At 53.6% G+C, this 19,709-nt stretch overlaps 2 protein-coding genes and 1 long non-coding RNA gene across 10 annotated transcripts in view; 2 read left to right on the plus strand and 1 right to left on the minus strand.

The window, feature by feature from the left end:
- The window catches only part of LOC105488052 (uncharacterized), a 16,688-nt gene extending 13,387 nt beyond the window's left edge, over positions 1-3,301 (plus strand). For all 4 annotated transcript variants that reach the window (XR_011618007.1, XR_011618005.1, XR_011618006.1 and 1 more), the window contains one exon: positions 2,825-3,301. This is a non-coding gene — a long non-coding RNA (uncharacterized lncRNA). The remainder of the gene's footprint in view (positions 1-2,824) is intronic.
- The window catches only part of LOC105488051 (zinc finger protein 837), a 13,716-nt gene extending 8,590 nt beyond the window's left edge, over positions 1-5,126 (minus strand). For all 3 annotated transcript variants that reach the window (XM_011751726.2, XM_011751724.2, XM_011751720.2), the window contains exon 1: positions 4,989-5,126. The gene's annotated coding sequence lies outside the window, so the exon portion shown is untranslated. The remainder of the gene's footprint in view (positions 1-4,988) is intronic.
- LOC105488049 (ribosomal protein S5) lies at positions 5,084-19,370 on the plus strand. 3 transcript variants are annotated; one of them, XM_071088133.1, is made up of 6 exons: positions 5,084-5,106; positions 12,450-12,558; positions 17,510-17,719; positions 17,893-18,021; positions 19,059-19,157; positions 19,248-19,370. In XM_071088133.1, the coding sequence occupies exons 2-6, from the start codon at positions 12,451-12,453 to the stop codon at positions 19,314-19,316; spliced, it is 615 nt and encodes a 204-aa protein (XP_070944234.1). In that variant the 5' UTR covers positions 5,084-5,106; position 12,450; the 3' UTR covers positions 19,317-19,370. The 3 variants fall into 3 exon arrangements, with proteins under 3 accessions (XP_070944234.1, XP_011750017.1, XP_070944232.1); XM_011751715.2 differs by lacking the exon at positions 5,084-5,106 and adding an exon at positions 11,541-11,657; XM_071088131.1 differs by lacking the exon at positions 5,084-5,106 and adding an exon at positions 11,797-11,817.
- Positions 19,371-19,709: the final 339 nt, after the last annotated feature.

Below are 19,709 nucleotides of genomic sequence, written 5' to 3' on the forward strand. Positions count from 1 at the left end.
GATCGAGACCATCCTGGCTAACACAGTGAAACCCTGTCTCTACTAAAAAAAATACAAAAAATTAGCCAGGCCTGGTTGTGCCTGTAGTCCCAGCTACCCAGGAGGCTGAGGCAGGAGAATGGCATGAACCTGGGAGGCGGAGCTTGCAGTGAGGCGAAATCGGGCCACTGCACTCCAGCCTGGGCGACACAGCAAGACTCCGTCTCAAACAAAAAAAAAGAAAGAAAGAAAAGAAAGAGAGAAAAACAAGTTCTTTTTTTTTTTTTTTTTTTGAGACGGAGTCTCGCGCTGTTGCCCAGGCTGGAGTGCAGTGGCCGGATCTCAGCTCACTGCAAGCTCCACCTCCCGGGTTTACGCCATTCTCCTGCCTCAGCCTCCCGAGTAACTGGGATTACAGGCGCCCGCCACCTCGCCTGGCTAGTTTTTTTTTGTATTTTTTTAGTAGAGACGGGGTTTCACCGTGTTCGCCAGGATGGTCTCGATCTCCTGACCTCGTGATCCACCCGCCTCGGCCTCCCAAAGTGCTGGGATTACAGGCTTGAGCCACCGCGCCCGGCCAAAAACAAGTTCTTTTAAATCTCTAGGTGAAAATAAAGTAATTTCTCACACACAGCCAAGTCAACTGCGTACCAGAGTACCGAGCATAGTTTCCACATCAGAGGCTTAAGCTCTGGGTAAAAGCATTTTCTTTAGCCAGGTGTCTGTTAATTCACTCATGTCAAAGAGAAAACTTGGCTGGGTGTGGTGGCTCATGCCTATAATCCCAGCACTTTGTGAAGCCAAGGTGGGTGGATGGCTTGAGCCCAGGAGTTAGAGATCAGCCTGGGCAATATGGTGAAACCCTGTCTCTATTTGGGGAAAAAAAAAAAAAGGCCAGGCGCGGTGGCTCATACCTGTAACCCCAGCACTTTGGAAGGCCGAGGCAGGCGGATCATGAGGTCAGGAGTTTGAGACCATCCTGGCTAACACGGTGAAACCCCGTCTCTATTAAAAATACAAAAAATTAGCCAGGTGTGGTGGTGGGCGCCTGTAGTCCCAGCTACTCGGGAGGCTGAGACAGGAGAATGGCATGAACCCAGGAAGGCGGAGCTTGCAGTGAACCGAGATTATGCCACTGCACTCCAGCCTGGGTGACAGAGCGAGACTCTGTCTTAAAAAAAAAAGAAAAAAAGAAAAAAAATGGCCGGACGCGGTGGCTCACGTCTGTAATTCCAACACTTTGGGAGGCCAAGGCGCATGGATCCCGAGGTCAGGAGATCGAGAGCAGCCTAGCTAAGATGGTGAAACCCCATCTCTACTAAAAATACAAAAAATTAGCCAGGCAAGGTGGCGCGCGCCTGTAATCCCAGCTACTCGGGAGGCTGAGGCAGGAGAATCACTTGAATCCGGGAGACGGAGCTTGCAGTGAGCCGAGATCGCGCCACTGCACTCCAGCCTGGGCGACAGAGCAAGGCTCTGTCTCAAAAAAAAGAAAAAGAAAAAAAACAAAAACAAAAACTATCTGGGTGTGGTGGTGCATGCCTGTAGCCCCAGCTACCAGAAGGCTAAGGTGGGAGGATCGCTTGAGCCTGGGAGATCGAGGCTGCAGTGAGCTAAGATCGCACTACTGCACGCCAGCCTGGGCAACACAGCGAGACCACATCTCAAAAAAAGAAAGCAAAGAAAGCAAAGAAAACTCATTAGAAACTGAACATGCTCGCTGGGAATGATATTCAGGGCACAGGGCAATTCCTTACAGGGGCACATGCCCAAGGGCATTGCTGCCACCAGATGGGAAGTTGTGACTTGGGAGGGAGGAGACTGAGGGCAGGACGCAGGACATGGAGACACATATTCTGGTCTGTCTGACCATGGAGCTCTGTCCACACCCAGGCTGCCCGCTGGCTCCCAACCACCATCCCCAGTATCTGGCATCTCTCTCACAGGTGTAGGCTTCTCTCTCTGGAGTCCATCTGCTGGCCATGGACCTGGCTATTCGGGGCAGGCCCATCCTGCCCATCTCCCCACACTCTTTAAGCCTGTCTGAGCACTGCAGGTTTTGTAGTGTTCCCTAGTCTGCCTCTGAGAGGCCAGGCTGACTGAAGAGCTCCTGAGAAAGCCACCAGGACCCACTGCTAAGGGGGTCGGTCCAGGGTCATTGCCAGGCTGGGATCTGAGGTCCCCGCACACAGGGCCGGGAACTCCCCAGCCATAAACTCTGATGGGGGTACCAGTGTGGACTCCAGCCCCTTACACGGCGGAGGGAGCATGCCACTATGGATGCTGAGCAGCAGGAGATCAGGGGCCCCGCTTTCACAATGTGCCATCCCAGAAGCCCCACAGTCAGGATCTGGACCTCTCTGACATAACTCCAGGTCACAGGGACCCAAGTGTCAGGGATGGAGGGACCTGGCCACCTGCCTTGCTATTAGCTCCAAGGCTGCCGGCTTCATGTCACAGTCTGTACAACAGCTGGTGGCATGAGCAGGGCAAGGATCAGCACTCAGCATGACTTCCTAGAACTCTAGGGAGGTAGGGGCTGAGGACTTCCCAGGTAAAAGACCATACCTGGGGCAGCCTGGCCAAACAGGGACAATTGGTCACCATGGAATCAATGGACAGGCCCAAGAATGGATGGGCACAGGAGGTCACCCAGGACCGGCAGCTTCCACTGAAAGAGGCTGTAATAGGTTGAAAGATGTCCCTCACCCTGCAAAAGATACGTCCAACGCCCTAACCCTGGAACTCTCAGAATGTGACCTTATTAGGTCTTTGCAGACATAAGTAAGGATCTTGTGATGAGATCACTCTGAATAACCTGGGTGTGTCCTAACTCCAATGACAGGTGTCCTTATGAAGGAGGCAAAGGGAGTTCTGACACGGGGAAGAGGAGGCCATGTGAAGATGAAGGTTGATATTGGAGTGATGCAGCCACACTCCAAGGAACACCTGGAGCCGCCAGGAGCCAGAAGAGGCAAGGAAAGACCCCACCCAGAGCCGTCAGAGAGCACAGTCCTGCCGACACCTTCATTTCAGACTTCTGGCTTCCAGGACTCGGAGAATAACTTTCTGTTGTTTTAAACTGCCCAGTTTGTGGTAGTGTGTTATAGCAGCATAGAAACTAATAGAGACTGATCTAGCACCCTCGACAGAATGGGTGTGTTGTGTGGGGCTCTCCTGATCCCTAGTGATGGGGAGTCAGAGGACTGCTCAGTGTCTGAACAGAGGGTTGGGGAAGCTGGGTTGTCCTGAAGAACCAGCAGTCCCCACTTGGCAGAAAGGGACCCTGAACTCGTGAGAGGTGGGGGCTGAGGGGCGCCTGCTGGCCATGTGCTAAGAGCATCTTTGGATTGGTCCCCAGATGCCCTGCTCCCATGGGTGGCTCCTCTGCTGCAACAAGAACCTGCCTCCCAGCACCAGACACAGCAGGTGGGAGCTGTGGACCATGGCCGAGTCTCTTCATCTCCTCGATCTGCTCCCAGGATGCACTGTCCAACTATCCCACCTGTAGGTGGGTGACATTCCAGCCATGGACCCATGATCTGAGGCTGAGCACAGCAAACACAATCAAGGCTCTGGGTCCCAGGCCCCAGGAGCCCATCCTTGATGGTGCATTACAGCTCTCCCAGGCTGTTCTGACAGTGATCTCCCATCTGCCCCAGGTGAGCATGCTTGCACCTGGGTGCTCGCCCAGCCTTTCTAGTTGTCCTCAGGGCTTCTGGTGTTGGGAACAGGATGCAGAGCTACCAATTTAGGGGGACTGAGAGGTTAACGTGGCCAAGGCTGAACCCTGCAGAACTGCAGAGCGACAGCACACACAGGAAAGCTATTGAGGTTCCACATCCTCATGGAGGTTGGACACGGCACAGTGAGGTCTTATTTGCCCAAGAGAATGTGACGGGAAGCCGCTGGGCACGGTGGTGCATGCCTGTAATCCCAGCTACTCAGGAGGCTGAGGCTGAAGAATGGCTTGATCCCGGGAGACGGAGACTGCAGTGAGCCGAGATCGCGCCACTGCACTCCAGCCTGGGCAATAAGAGCAAAACTCCATCTCAAAACAACAAAAACAACAACAATTAAAAAAAAAAAAAAAACCCAGAATGCAGAGAAGTCAACGTTGGTGGCTCTGAGGTGTGGAGGACACAGGCTAGTGCCCAGCTCAGCGTGGCTCCACCTCTCTGAGCCAAAAACCAACCTCACCCACACTGACAGTCCTAGGGGACACAGACTCTAGCCCCTATGTCCAATTCTACACTGCGCACGCAATGGGAAGAACAGTGCACCACGCATTGTACAGCAGAAGAAATGTCCTCTGAGTGCAGGCACAGCTCCCTTCTGTGCCTGTCCTCCCCACAGTGCCTCCACCCTCGAGGATTAGCAAGTTTCAACCCTCGCAGGACATCCAGTGTCAGGGCCAAACGGTGCTGTATCCTGCTCTAACAGTGAGTGAAGGAGGGGGCCGCAGACAAGAAGAAATGAACAAGGAGACAATTTAAGAGAGAAAAAGACGTGAAGAACATCAGACAGGGAGCAGCGCGAGGGCGCCGGGGAGGGAGGCAGCGGACTCTTCGGGTCTCTGTGAGGAGCGGGCATGAAACCGGTCTGGAGACAAGGTAAGGGAAGAGCAAGTGCAAAGGCCAGGATGCGGGGGCAGAGGTGGTAGGGAGGCCGGCGTCGGCCTCGGCTAGCAGGTGGGCTTGACTCCGAGAGTCGCAGGCCGCCAGGATGCGTCCCGGGCCTGGAGCCTCCCCTCGCGGGCTTCAATGACACCCAGCACGGAAACGCGGGGGCCAGAACTACAGCAGCCCGTCCCGCCCGGAACTCAAGGTCGTGACTGCTGTGGCCGGTCCGGACCCGGAGCGCGAGGACCGGAAGTGCGCGGCGTCAAGCCTCTGCCCCGGGCCCCGCCCGCGGAGGTGGAGAGGGGACTGGGGTGGTGGCCGCGCTATGCGCCGGGAGGTCCCCGCCTCGCAGGCCGAGGTTGCGGGTCCGCGCAGAATGCCACTTACTCGCTGGAGGCGGCCCGCACGGGTCCCCTGGTCCCCGCCCCGCATGCAGCGCGGAGCCGTCCTCCCGCCACCTCCGGGCCGCCGCGGCACTGAGGGACCCAGGCCACAGCAAGCGCAGGCAAGAATCCGCGCGGGGACTGCTGGGAAACGTAGTCCCGTCTTGTCCCGCTTTGGCGCTGCGGAGAAAGCGGTGTAGCGGGAGGCTTGGGTTTCCGTTGTCGTAGAAACAGAGGCCGGCCACACCTAAAAGGCAGGACGCGGCTGCGTCGTCGCCAAGGAAACGGCGTTCCGGACAGGGCCGCAGAGTCCCGCCCATTCCTCCTCGTGAAAGCGGGGGATTGGTCATGATAATGCTTGATAGCCTCCTTCTCCCAATCTGATTTCTAAGAGGTCCCAACCCGGAAACGACTTGCCGCTCGCAGCCTCCCCTCGGGTGGGAAGGTTGGGCTGTGAAGCACTTGGGAAGCTCTGAAGTGTCCTGGTGAGCGCATTGCGAGTCAGACCGATAACATCAGAATCTGGGAGTGGGCCCGAGCATCTGCGCGTCAAAAGTCCTCAGTTGAGTCTACTTTTTTGTTGTTTTTGGTTTGCTTTTTTGAGACAGGGTCTCGCTCTGTCGCCCAGGTGAATGCAGTGACACCATCACGGTTCACTGCAGCCTCGACCTCCTGAGCTCAAGCGATCCTCCCACCTCAACCTCCAGAGTAGCTGGTAACACGGACGCGCGCCACCACGCCCGGCTAATTTTCTTTCTTCTCTCCCTCCCCCTGCCTTCTTCTTCCCATTATGCCGCCCAGGCTGGTCTCGAACTCCTGTACTGAAGCGACCCTCCCGCCTCACCCTCCCGAATAGCTGGGACTATAGGTGGGAGCCACTATGCCTGGATCGTTTTTTTATTTTTATTTATTTATTTCAGAGATAGACCGTATGTTGCCCAGACTGGTCTGGAACTCCTGGGCTGAAGCGATCCTCGTGCTTCAGCCTTCCAAACTGCCGGGACTACAGGCTTGAGCCAGTGCACCAGGGCCCTGGCCTGGCCCCCAGTTGATTCTAACATGTGCGGCCCCTTTGGGTGTTGCAGACTCTAGGGCCCTCCCAGGTAGGATGAACTGGTCAGGCCTCCTACCCATTTGTCACCCAGCTCTTGCCCCCATCTGTTGTGTGGCTCCTGCCCTCCATAGGGACATCTAATTTTGTTGGCCAGTCCAGCACATATATACGACCCAATTTGCCCTACCTTTCTGCCGCCACCGCATCTGCTTCAGGGATGCTGGGACTGTCCCACTCCCTTTCTCCATCCTTTGGGTGTCTGGACATGGAAAGCCTTGTCAAGAGGTCTAGCTCCCTGCCCAAGTACAAAACTCAGGGCTCACCAAGCTCATTGAGGGCGAGCAGCAGGCTGAAGGGCACTTGGAGGGCTGCCCGCCTTGTGGGTCCCTCGGTGGCTGAAGAGAGTTGCACAGGAAAGCCTTGACAGTTGTCACAGGTAAAGGAGTGCAGATATGTGACAGGTTCGGCCACTGGCCCCAACTGGGACAGAAGTAAGATTTCTTTTTTTTTTTTTTGAGACAGAGTCTCACTCTGTTGCCCAGGCTGGAGTGCAGTGGCCGCGATCTCAGCTCACTGCAACTTCTGCCTCCCAGGTTCAAGCAGTTCTCTGCCTCAGCCTCCCGAGTAGCTGGGATTATAGGTGCCCACAACTACGCCTGGCTAATTTTTGTATTTTTAGTAGAGATGGGGTTTCACCATCTTGGCCAGGCTGGTATTGAATTCCTGACCTCGTGATCCACCCGCCTCGGCCTCCCAAAGTGCTGGGATTACAGGTGTGAGCCACTGCACCTGGCCTGACACAAGTAGGATTTCTCACGCCTGTGGGTGCACTGCTACTGGAGGAGTCTTGAGCCCATGTGGAAGAACTTCCCACTCCCAGGCACAGAAAGGGCCTCCCTCTGGAGTGAAGCATCTGGTGGTACCACAGGCCTGGCCACCACACAAAGGCCTTGTCCCTGCAGGGCTGGCATGGGTTGACTGGCAGCCCTGGAGTGGAGTTTGAAGCACCAGTCAAAGGCCTTACCATTTGGCAGGCATAGGTGTGGGGGACTTGTCTGGAGGGGACTGGCTATGGGGTCTGTGACAGTCTGTAGGCTTTCTTCTTTTTTTTTTTTTTGAGACAGAGTCTCGCTCTGTCACCCAGGCTGGAGCTCAGTGGCCGGATCTCAGCTCACTGCAAGCTCCGCCTCCCGGGTTTACACCATTCTCCTGCCTCAGCCTCCCGAGTAGCTGGGACTACAGGCGCCCGCCACCTCTTCCGGCTAGTTTTTTGTATTTTTTAGTAGAGACGGGGTTTCACCGTGTTAGCCAGGATGGTCTCGATCTCCTGACCTCGTGATCCGGCCATCTCAGCCTCCCAAAGTGCCGGTATTATAGGCTTCAGCCACCGCGCCCGGCCGGCTTTCTTCACGTCTACACAAGCCTGTTGTCTAAGTGACCCTGCAGGGTTCTTGCAGGGGCAGCACCAGAGAAGCATCTTGTGACAACGGTCACACAGGAGCGATTTCAGGAACAAGACTCTGAATCAGGCAAGGACCTGGAGAGGAAGCTCCAGTGGGGCACCCACCCAAGGGGTCCAACTTTACCAATCCCACAGGTCCCTGGGCTAGGGCTTATTCTATGTCTGCAGGCCTGGGACCCTGCACCCTGGAGAGTTGTCCTGCTACTGGCCATCCCTCCACAGAGGTCCCCCTCTTGGCTCTATGCTGTCCTCAGCAAAGGGCCTCTACTCCATTTCAGGCCTCTTCTGAGGGCCCGGGCAGCTTACTGCGAAGCAGCCTCAGGGGATGGAGGCTTCAGCAGGGCATCTTGGCTCCCGACCACAGAATCCTGGTTGTAGGATCTGGAAGAACAGAGGAGAAATGGAAGTTGGCAGTTCCCAGGAGGGGAGAAGGTGTTGGTGAGCCATGAAAGCAAACCCCAGTGGCTGAAGCATCCTGGAATACTCGGCCAGATTTCCTTAAAAGTGTGTGTGTGTGTGTGTGTGTGTGTGTGTGTGTGTGTGTGTGTGTGTGTGATGGAGTGTGTGTGATGGAATATGTGTGTGTGTGTATGTGTGTGTGATGGAGAGTGTGTGTGTGTGATGGAGTGTGTGTGTGTGAGATGGAATGTGTGTGTGTGTGTGGTGTGTGTGTGTGTGTGTGTGTGATGGAGTCCCATTCTGTCACCCAGGCTGAAGTGAAGTGGTGCAATCTTGGCTCACTGCAACCTCCACCTCCTAGGTTCAAGTGATTCTCTTGCCTCAGCCTCCCAAGCAGCTGAGACTACAAGCGCCCGCCACCACGCCCAGCTAATTTGTATTTTTAGTAGAGATGGGGTTTCACCGTGTTAGCCAGGATGGTCTCGATCTCCTGACCTCATGATCCACTGCGCCCGGCCCTCTTCTGTCTCTTATAAGGACACTTGCCATTGGATTTAGGATCTACCCCACTAATCCAGGATGCTCTCGTCTTGGGATCCTTGACTAATTTACATCTGCAAAGATTTTTTTCCAATAGGTCACATTCACTGGGTCTGGGTATTAGGGCATGAACTTATCTTTTTGGGGGCTGCCGTTCAATCCATTATAGGGGGGCATCCCACGGAAGCAGACAGTGGCTGGGCCAAAGTAGCCCGTGAAGGATCAACCTTGGGCACAAGATCAGGTTTGGGATATGGCAGGGCCAGGCTTGGCTCTGTCAGGCAACTGGGTGGACTGAATCCAGCGCACTCCAAACGAGTTGATAATCAGGTTGGTGACTTCAACAGACAACCAAAGTGCCAGTAAGGGCATTAAGGAGCCATCATGGCCAGGCGCGGTGGCTCACACCTGTAATCCCAGCACTTTGGGAGGCCGAGGCGGGAGAATCACGAGGTCAGGAGATCGAGACCATCCTGGCTAACACAGTGAAACCCCGTCTCTACTAAAAATACAAAAAAATTAGCCGGGCGTGGTGGCGGGCGCCTGCAGTCCCAGCTACTCAAGAGGCTGAGGCAGGAGAATGGCGTGACCCCGGGAGGCAGAGCTTGCAGTGAGCCAAGATTGGGTCACTGCACTCCAGCCTGGGTGACAGAGCAAGACTCGGTCTCCAAAAAAAAAGGAGCCATCACAAGGACATAAGATCAGCTGACAGTAGGACTGTAGCTGGTAGGGTGGACAGGCAAAGTGACTGCCTGGAGAGTGGGCAGGTGGCCCAGCAGGGCCCAGAGGGTGCCTTCCCAGAAGTGAGGACTCCAGTCTGGGGCCACTCAGGATGGACACAATGTACCAGAAGTGAGGTAGATCTCTGCAGAGTCCCTGGGGTCCTCATCCAGTCCGAAGAACATAGCACCAGCAGCCCTAGACCTATGAGGTCATATTCTGCATCTTACCCTAGCACCTTGGGGACCTGGGGAGGCAGGACCACCCTGGGCCTGGCAGGCGGGTGCATAAGTCTTGGCTCTGTAGTATTCACCACCCCACACCTGAGGGCACCTGCCCTCTGCAGCATGGTGGGTCATTCTCATGAGGTCTATAAAGATGTCCATTATTAAGTGACCATGGTGTCCAGGCCACAGAGTTCACATTGACCTTGCCTGAGATTGCATTCTCCTTTCCACACTGAAGGGGAAAACAGGTTCAGAGGGGTGGGCTGAACTACAACCAGCACTCCCCCATGCCCCTCACTCAAGACCAGGGAGGAGCCCACCTAGCCCCTCCTGCAACCACGCAGACCCCAGTGAGAGCCCCGAGGCTGCTACTCTGCACAGGATGGAGGGCAGGGGTAAAGGCCATTGGGTGGTGGCAGTTGGCTGTGCCCCTCACCAGAGACTGACCCCCTGACCAGGCCAGCTTCAGGGCATGTGTCCTTTCCTGAGCTGTAACTGACCATAGTCCAAGGGGCCCATTGTAGGGAGTCCTCAGCAGCCAGACAGAAATGCCCCTGGATTGGGGTAAGAAGAGCCTTTACAGGCAGGCAGTGAAGAAACACAGCTGCTGGGCATCTGCTATGTGCATGCCTCAGGGGTGGGAGTAGAGGGCAGGCATAGCCCTGGGACCTGGGTCAAGTGGCTGGGCCCTTGGGATCCCGAGTTGGAGGGATACCCCCTTGGAGGCAGAGGTGGGCATCAGAGGGTGGCCCCAGGTGGTCCTGGAGTCTGGCCTCGTGAAGGCCACGTCTATGCGTGCTGCAGGCAGACATACAGTCAACAGTGGTCGCTACCTCCGGAAACCCAGTTCTGCTCATGAGACTAGGTCTAACAAGCTGGGACAGGCAGAGGGATATGAAGGAGTCATGGGCAGACATACTGTCCACACTGGCTGCCAGGGTGGCCAAGTGAATAGAGTGAGCTGGGGCACTCACTACCGTGCCAACCCCACGCACGGATGAGGACCCCGGGTCGAAGACCCACGTCCTCAATCCCACGCAATAGCTCAGGCCCTCTGAGAGGGTTCGCTGTCTGCCCAGCCAGGCCTGAGCTGTTCAGAGGGCCTACCTGTTTACAGGCAGCTGGGGGAAGGGACAGAAGTGAGGGGGGGCAGCGGATTGTTTGCTGGCGGGAATCTCCATCTCATGGCTTAGTCTTCCATCCCTCCTTTCAGTCTTTGGCTAAAAACCTATGTTTCTGGCCCTCGGAGAGGTCGGCCCGTTCAAGAGGCACCCACCCCTGAGAGCCAGGTCTGCAGACACGAGGGCTTCGTGACGTTAGCCCTGAGGGCAGGGAGCTGCAAGCCCTCGCGCGGGCTCCCCGGCCGTGGAGGACGCAAGGACAAACACGAAAGGCCCCCGACCTACTGACCCCCTCCTCCCGGACACTGCGCGTAGCCTGTAGGCTACCTCCGTGCTCCACCCCGAGCGGGTAGCGCTGCTCCAGCCGCCGCAACCCCGGGCCCTCGTGCCGGCGGTCTCCCCTCTTTCGCGGGCGCGATTACTGCATAGCAGGCGTGAAGGGCGCGGAGGTTGTGGGGGAACCCAGCGTGGTATGACAGGAAGGGTCCCCCTGGGAAAAAGGCCCCGCCAGAGGCTTGGGACCCAGGACTCGCGAGCGTGGTGTTCCCAGGTCGGGAGGTGGGGGAGGGGCCGCGTGTGGGCAGGCGCATGCGCGCAGCAACCCGGACCTGTGGAGTGGCGGTGACCACTGGGCCCCACTCCGCCAACCCAGGGCCGCAGCACGCGCGTGCCTGTGAGGCGGCTGTCGCCGCGGAGAGGAGCCAGAGGGAACTGAACTGGCTACTCCCGCGACAGGTGGGATTTAAGGTCAGCAGCTGAACAAAGAAGCGAGCGCGGGCCGGATTTTTTTACTTATTAGACATGGCGGCGTTGGCCTCACGGAAATCTCTGCGCTTCTGCAGGCGCCCACAAGACAGGGCAAGTACGGGGTAGCCAACATCCGCCAGACCCGCTTCTAGGGCCGATTTTGCAACTGCGCATGCGCTTGGGCTGCACCCGTTCCCTCTAGTCCAAAAGGTTCCTCTACATCCTTCCTCCGGATTGGTCCTTAGGGACATGATGGCCTTTTACGCAAGCGTCGCCCCTGCTGACCCGGAAGTTTTCTTCCCAGTTAAAAGCGTTGGCCCGCTGCGCGCGGCCTCTTCCTGTCCGTGTCAGGGCGGCGCGTGGTCTTCCGTGAGCGACAGAGACGCTCAGGCTGTGTTCTGAGGTGAGACCGCCGCGGGGCCGGGGATCCTAGGGACGGTTCATGGTCTTTCCAGGATAGTACGCCGCGACGTAGGCCTTTCTCATTAGGTCTTACTTCTGTCTCTGGAAAAAAAAATGGAGAAGAAACGGGCGCGGTACCAGTTACTCTTGACTTCTTCCTGGTGCTTCGCTGCTTCTAGCTTTTCCCCATAGCGGGGCTTGGGGATCTTGGTTTGGACTATGCAGTTGTACTCTGAGAGGAAATTTCTATTTCTTAGGCACACAGTGCACTCTTCTGCTCTGTGTAACTTTCCCTCCTTAATAGCAGCCCCTAGAACCTTCATACTGTCGGTCAAGAATCGAAACCTTTGGGTTGATTGTGCCACACAGTACCTACCGTGGTCCTTGATGTCATATAGCGGTCCCACCTCACAGCCAAGGAAACAGTCCGAGGCAGAATGTTAACTTGGGTCAAAGACCATGTGAATGGCGAGGTTGTGGTTTGATTTACAGCCGATGCAATGTAAGGACATTTGGCATCTGCTGAGCCGTTATACCTTGGTCCCAATGCAGCAGCTGTTGACTGGTGGGCTGCCAGGTCTTGAGCCCAGGGGTTCTAGGTGAAAGACAGATGCTTCTTGCTGAGAGCTGAGTAATTTTTCTAGTGCTTGAAAACACGTTCACAGCCTGTCTTGGTCCTTTGCGACTCCCCAGTTCATCAGCTCTGGGGTAGCCTCAGAGTTGGGGATGGCTGCGCCTCTGCTCCATGCTAGCTGGGCTCTGACGTTTTTTTCTTGTCATCACCCTGTCCCAGGATGACCGAGTGGGAGACAGCGGCACCAGCTGTGGCAGAGACCCCAGACATCAAGCTCTTTGGGAAGTGGAGCACCGATGATGTGCAGATCAATGACATTTCCCTACAGGTGAGGGGAACTTGTGATTGGCCTTCCCGGCTGGGGGCGGAGATTATTCCAGGAAGGAACACATCAAACTTGTTGATGTGCCACTAAGTCAAGAATAGAGGTCATAACAGGTAAAGAAGGGATTCCTTGACCACCACATCTACCATATCCGCTCTTACATCCTGTTCAGAGATGACTACAACTTTTGTCAGGAGAGGACTCCTTCACCAGAAGGAGCATCACATCTCACATATGGTATTTTTGTTACTGTTTTTGTAGTAAAATACATAATATCCAGTATCATTCTTCTGCATGTGAATATCCGGTTATCCAATACCATCTCTTAAAGAGATTTTTTTTCCCCCCCAATTGAATGGCCTTGGCCACTTGTCAAAAATCAGCTGGCTGTAGATGTATGGGTTTCATTATGGACTCTCAGTTGTATTCCATTGGTCTATATGTCTGTCCTTCTCACATATGGTATTTTTGTTACTGTTTTTGTAGTAAAATACATAATATCCAGTGTCATTCTTCTGCATGTGAATATCCGGTTATCCAATACCATCTCTTAAAGAGATTTTTTTTCCCCCCCATTTTGCAATTGGGAAGTGTGAGTTGTCCTACTTTGTTCCTACTCCATACGGTTTTACACATACCCTTTTTCTCCCCTCCCCACCAAGGCATCATTAAGAATTTTGTGGGCCTTAGGAACTTTCACTTTTGTGAGCCCTTCCTCCATGAAAAGAAAGTATTTGAAATTAAATTTTGTGACTACATTGGTATAAAGATGAATATAATTTGGGTTGTACTTTATTCACTTTCCTCCTCTTTTTCTTTTTTTAATCATTAAAGTTTTATCTTCGAGATAGGATTGCTCTCTTGTCACCCAGGCTGGACTGCAGTGGTATGATCACAGTTCACTGCAGCCTCGATACACCTGGGCTCAGGGGATCCTCCTGTCTTAGACTCCAACTAGCTGGGACCACAGGTGCATGCCACCAAATCTGCTACCTTTTGTTTTAGAAAGAATGAAAACTTTTTTGTTGTCTGTAAAGATGTCAGGGGACTTAGACACCTTACCTAATGGATAATTCAGCCTTGTTTTTCACTCTGAATATCTTGTAGATCTTTCCTTCATGGGTTATTTCAGGGGGTCCACAAACATTTATTTATTTATTTATTTATTTATTTATTTATTTTAATTTTTTTTTTTTTGAGACGGAGTCTTGCTCTGTGCCCCAGGCTGGAGTGCAGTGGCGCCATCTCGGCTCACTGCAAGCTCCGCCCCCCCCCCCCCCCCCCCCCCCGGGTTCACGCCATTCTCCTGCCTCAGCCTCCCGAGTAGCTGGGACTACAGGCGCCCGCCACCTCGCCCGGCTAATTTTCTTGTATTTTTAGTAGAGACAGGGTTTCACCGTGTTAGCCAGGATGGTCTCGATCTCCTGACCTCATGATCCGCCCGTCTCGGTCTCCCAAAGTGCTGGGATTACAGGCTTGAGCCACCACGCCCGGCCCCTATTTATTTATTTATTGAGACAGAAGTTCGTTCTTGTCTCCCAGTCTGGAGTGCAGTGGCACAATCTCGGCCCACTGCAGCCTCCGGCTCCCAGGTTCAAGTGATTCTCCTGCCTCAGCCTCCCGAGTAGCTGTGATTACAGGTGCCTGCCACCATGTCCAGCTTTTTGTTTTTTTGAGACAGTTTCACTCTTGTTGCCCAGGCTGGAGTGCAGTGGTGCAGTCTTGGCTCACTGCAACCTCTGCCTCCTGGGTTCATGCGATTCTCCTGCCTTGGTGGGGAGGGGAGAAAAAGGGTATGTGTAAAACTGTATGGAGTAGGAACAAAGTAAGACAGCTCACACTTCCCGGTTGCAAAACTTAATACAAAATTCTGCTGTCCCGAGTAGCTGGGATTACAGGCACATGCCACCATGCCCAGCTAATTTTTGTATTTTTAGTAGAGACGGGGTTTCATCATACTGGTCAGGCTGATCTCTTAACTCCTGACCTCAGGTGATCTGCCCGCCTCAGCCTCCCAAAGTGCTGGGATTACAGGCATGAGCCACTGCGCCCGGCCTAATTTTTGTATTTTTATTAGAGAGGTGTTTCTGTTAGCCAGGCTGGTCTTGAACTCCTGACCTCAGGTGATCGACCCGCCTCAGCCTCCCAAAGTGCTGGGATTATAGGCATGAGCCGCCACGCCTGGCCTTATTTATTTATTTGTGAGATAAGAGTCTCACTCTGTCTCCCAGGCTGGAGTGCAGTGGTGCGATCTCTGCTCACAGCAACCTCTGCCTCCCAGAGGTCAAGTGACTTTCCTGCCTCAGCCTCCCAACATACTGGGGTTATAGGCATGAGCCACCGCACCCAGCCCACAAACATTTTCATTATAGGCCCAGATAGTAAGTGTTTTAGACTTCGTGGGCCACATTGGGTCTCTGTTACTTTTTTTTTTTTTTTTTTTTGAGATGGAGTCTTGCTCTCTCACCCAGGCTGGAGTGCAGTGGCATGATCTCGGCTCACTGCAACCTCTGCCTCCTAGGTTCAGGTGATTTTCCTGCCTCAGCCTCCCTAGTAGCTGGAACTACAGGTGCATGCCACCACACCCAGCTAATTTTTGTATTTTTAGTAGAGACAGGGTTTCACCATGTTGGCCAGGCTGGCCTCAAACTCCTTGATCTACTAAACATTTGTTAGGTGCCTGTTCCACTAGGGAAATAAACATCAACAGGAGTTCACTGTATTTTAAACACCTGTGCAAGGCTCCACTGTTGGGCCAAACCCTTGCTGGGGAATTTGGTGTGTGCAATTTTTTGCTGTATAATGAAAGCCCTGCCTGAATGCCCTTCACCAGACTGTGAGTTTTTTTTTCTTGCAGCCAGACTATGAAATAGTACTGAGAGTTTCGGTGTCTTGTGTTCTTTTCCCATCATTCCTTGTATTTGTAGAAACAGGTAGTTTGTATATATTCTAAGAGGCAAGTGATAGAATGGCCTTGGGTACATTTTGTAATGGAGCTATCAACAGCAGTCTTCTTTGAATACACATAGCTCCTCTCTTCCCCTGTACATACACAGGGTTAATTTTTTGGCATTTTTCTAGATTTTTATGGGGGGATGGCTATGTAAGTATAAGAAGGCTTGTTAAATGATTGTTTTAAAACTGTGGTTCTGGGCCAGGTGCAGTAATCCCAGCACTTCGGGAGGCCGAGGTGGGCAGATCATCTGAGGTCAGGAGTTTGAGATCAGCCTGGTCAACATGGTGAAACCCTGTCTCTACTAAAAATATAAAAATTAGCCGTGCATGGTGGTGCACACTTGTTGTCCCAGCTACTTGGAAGGCTGATGCAGGTGAATCGCTTGAACCTGGGAGGTGGAGGTTGGGGTGAGCTGAAATCATGCCATTGCACTCCATTCTGGCCAACAAGAATGAAACTCCATCTCAAAAAAAACTGGGCCGGGCATGGTGACGCCTGTCTGTAATCCCAGCAATTTGGGAGGCTGAGGCAGGAGAATTGCTTGAACCCAGGAGGCGGAGGTTGCAGTGAGCTGAGATGGCGACATTGCACTCCAACCTGGGTGATAGAGTGAGACTCTGTCTCAAAAAAAAAAAAAAACCCAAAAAAACAGAAAAGTTGTCAGCCAGGTGCGGTGGCTCATGCCTGTAATCCCATCAGTTTGGGAGGCTGAGGCAGGCAGATCACCAGGGGTCAAGAGTTCAAGACCAGCCTGGCCAATGTGTCGAAACCCCATCTCTACTAAAAATACAAAAATTAGCCTGGCATGGTGGCATGCACCTATAGTCCCAGCTACTTGGGAAGGTGAGGCAGGAGAATCGCTTGAACCTGGGAGGCGGAGGTTTCAGTAAGCCAATATTGCACCACTACACTCCAGCCTGGGAGACAGACTCCATCTCAAAAAACAAATGAAAAACAAAAAACTGTAGCTCTTATGGTCCCCTGTCTTAGGGGACACTTAGCAATGTCTGGATACATTTTTAGGTGTGAAAACTGACCGGTAGGGTGCCAGGCACCGTGGCTCATGCCTGTAATTTCAACACTTTGGGAGCCCAAGGCGGGCAGGTCGCTTGAGGTCAAGAGTTCAAGAACAGCCTGCTCGAAATGGTGAAACCCCTTCTCTATTAAAAGAACAAAAAATTTAGCTGGGCTTGGTGGCATGTGCCTGTAATCCCAGCTACTCAGGAGACTGAGGCAGGAGAATCACTTGAACCCAGGAGGCAGAAGTTGCAGTGAGCCAAGATCGCGCCACTGCACTCCAGCCTGGGCAACAGCAAGACTCAGTCGAGGGGGAAAAAAAAAGAAAGAACAGGCCAGGAGCAGTGGCTCACGCCTGTAATCCCAACACTTTGGGAGGCCGAGACGGGTGGATCGCGAATTCAGGAGTTCAAGACCAGCCTGGCCAATGTAGTGAAACCCTGTCTCTACTAAAAATACACAAAAAAAAACCTAACTGGGCATGGTGGCAGGCGCCTGTAATCCTAGCTACTCTGGAGGTTGAGGCAGGAGAATTGCTTGAATCTCGGAGTCAGAGGTGGCAGCAAGCTGAGATGGCGCCACTGCACACCAGCCCGGGCAATAGTGTGAGACTCCGTCTCAAAAAAAAAAAAAAAAGACGGGGGGTTGCCAGTGGCATACCAGATGGCTGTTAAACATCCTATAGTGTGTTGGATAGCCCCCCAAACAATTATCTGGTCCAAAATCTAGTCTCCTTAGATTCCCACTCTTTGATTATAAAGGAAGTGTACTTTTTAGCGACTTGGTAAAGTCACCTGTTCAGGGTTTTTTTCCTCATGGTGGATGGGGCTTATATCCAAGTCCCCTAGGGAGGCATACCAGGGTCCCAGACAGCTGTTGGACTACCCCCAAATGGGTACTCGATTTCTCCTCTGGTGTCTGGCCAACACCCATGCTGCTCCTGACCATTTTCCCTTCATTTCCTGCTCCCTGCTGCCCCAGGATTACATAGCAGTGAAGGAGAAGTATGCCAAGTACCTGCCTCACAGTGCAGGGCGGTATGCCGCCAAACGCTTCCGCAAAGCTCAGTGTCCCATTGTGGAGCGCCTCACGAACTCCATGATGATGCACGGCCGCAACAACGGCAAGAAGCTGATGACTGTGCGCATCGTCAAGCATGCCTTCGAGATCATACACCTGCTCACAGGCGAGGTAGGGCTCTGTGGCCTGGTGAGGGCAGGCTGTGCCCTCAGTACATCCCAAAGCCCCACAGTGTGTATGCCAGGCGTATCCCCTGTGTGGTGTGGTCACTCTTGTTTTAGGGGTGAGGAAGGGGGAGGAATGCATGGGGCTGGATGTCAGGCTCATAGCCCCCTTCTCTCTAGAACCCTCTGCAGGTCCTGGTGAACGCCATCATCAATAGTGGTCCCCGGGAGGACTCCACCCGCATTGGACGTGCCGGGACTGTGAGACGACAGGCTGTGGACGTGTCCCCACTGCGCCGTGTGAATCAGGTGAGCCTGGGGCTTACGCACGTGGCAGGGTGGACACAGCCATGGGAGTGGGTGGGGTCTTGCCTGGGGCAGGAAGGCTTGTCTCTGCCTACATGTTTTACCTGCAGCATCACTTCCTCTAGGAAGCCTTCCTGGATTCCCACCCTGCATAGGGGCAGATCCAGGCTCTGGGTCCTCTTCTGGACCACATTTCGCAGAGGTCTTTCCTTTGGGTGTATATTTTTACACTGTGTGTGTATGTGTACTTTTTTCTTTTTTTTTCTTGGATAGTTTGAGAATCAGTTGCAGATATTCCTATTGTGTTTCCCCTGAACACAGCAGGTGTCCTAACAAAGATGACCTACTCGCATCGTCACTCCCAGGAACGAATTTAACAGTAATAGAGTAGTCAAATCAGTCATTGTTGCATTTAGCATCTGTGCCCAGAATGCCCTTTATAGTGGCTCATTGTCAGTCGGGTCCAAGTTAAAAGCAAATATATTGCCTCTTTTTTTTTTTTTTTTTTTTTTTTTAAGAAATAATTGAGATCGAGTCTGTGTTGCTCAGGGTGTTCTTGAACTGCTGGTCTCAAATTATCCTGTCCCCTCAGCCTCCCAAAGTGGTAGGATTACAGGCATGAGCCACCACACCTGGCCGCATTTTTTGTTGTCGTTGGGTTTCTTGTTGTTTGTAGAGGTGGGCTTTCACCACGTTGCTCAGGCTGGTCTCAAACTCCCTGCCAAAGTGATCTTCCTGCCTCAGCATCCCAAAGTGTTACAGGCGCAAGCCACCGCGCCTGGCCATCTAGCAGTTTGCTGTTGAGACGGGTCTCAATCTCCTGTCGTTGGGGATGCAACTTTAGCCTGTGTGTGTGTGTCTGGACACTTGCTCTTGTGACCCTCTGTCTGATTGCAAATCTGGCATGATGTCACCTCCCCTTACCTCTTGTCTCAGTGGACCTATGGGTGACATGGCTGACAGCATCTCTTGGGGGTGGGCCCACGGTGCTGGGAGGACCGCAGTCTGTGCTTTTAGCCTGACCCCTGCTCTCTCTCTAGGCCATCTGGCTGCTCTGCACAGGCGCTCGTGAGGCTGCCTTCAGGAACATTAAGACCATTGCTGAGTGCCTGGCAGATGAGCTCATCAATGCTGCCAAGGTGGGTGAGGGCACTCTGGTTGGGGGGTCTTAAGTTCGGCGTTTGTGGGGGTCCTTCAGAATTCAGAGCTGACTATCTGTCTCCTTGCAGGGCTCCTCCAACTCCTATGCCATTAAGAAGAAGGACGAGCTGGAGCGTGTGGCCAAGTCCAACCGCTGATTTTCCCGGCTGCTGTCCAATAAACCTGTCTGCCCTTTGGGGCAGCCCCACCCACCTCTGCCGTTGTCTGTCTTCATTGGGGGTGGTGTGGGTGGCATAGTCCTGGTGGCCTTGGGAGCTGCTCACCTTCCTGACCCGTTTGCCTGTGGGGACCTGGAAGCATTGCTGACTCAGAACCGTGGCACCCCAGGGCTAGCAGGTGGGGCATCGGAAGCAGGCCAGGCTGCCTGGAGTGTCCCAGCAGGTACTGGAAATGAGATGGGGTTGTCCATAACTTCTGAGGGTGTGGCGTGTGAGATGTTGCTGTGGTCTGGGTGGGTGGGTGGCTTGGGTGCCTGTGAGGTCTGGGTAGTCACAAGACCATCCTGAGAGGCTTGTCACCTTGAAGTAGCC

Source organism: Macaca nemestrina, chromosome 20, assembly GCF_043159975.1.
Source record: "Macaca nemestrina isolate mMacNem1 chromosome 20, mMacNem.hap1, whole genome shotgun sequence".
Classification (NCBI taxonomy): domain Eukaryota; kingdom Metazoa; phylum Chordata; class Mammalia; order Primates; family Cercopithecidae; genus Macaca; species Macaca nemestrina.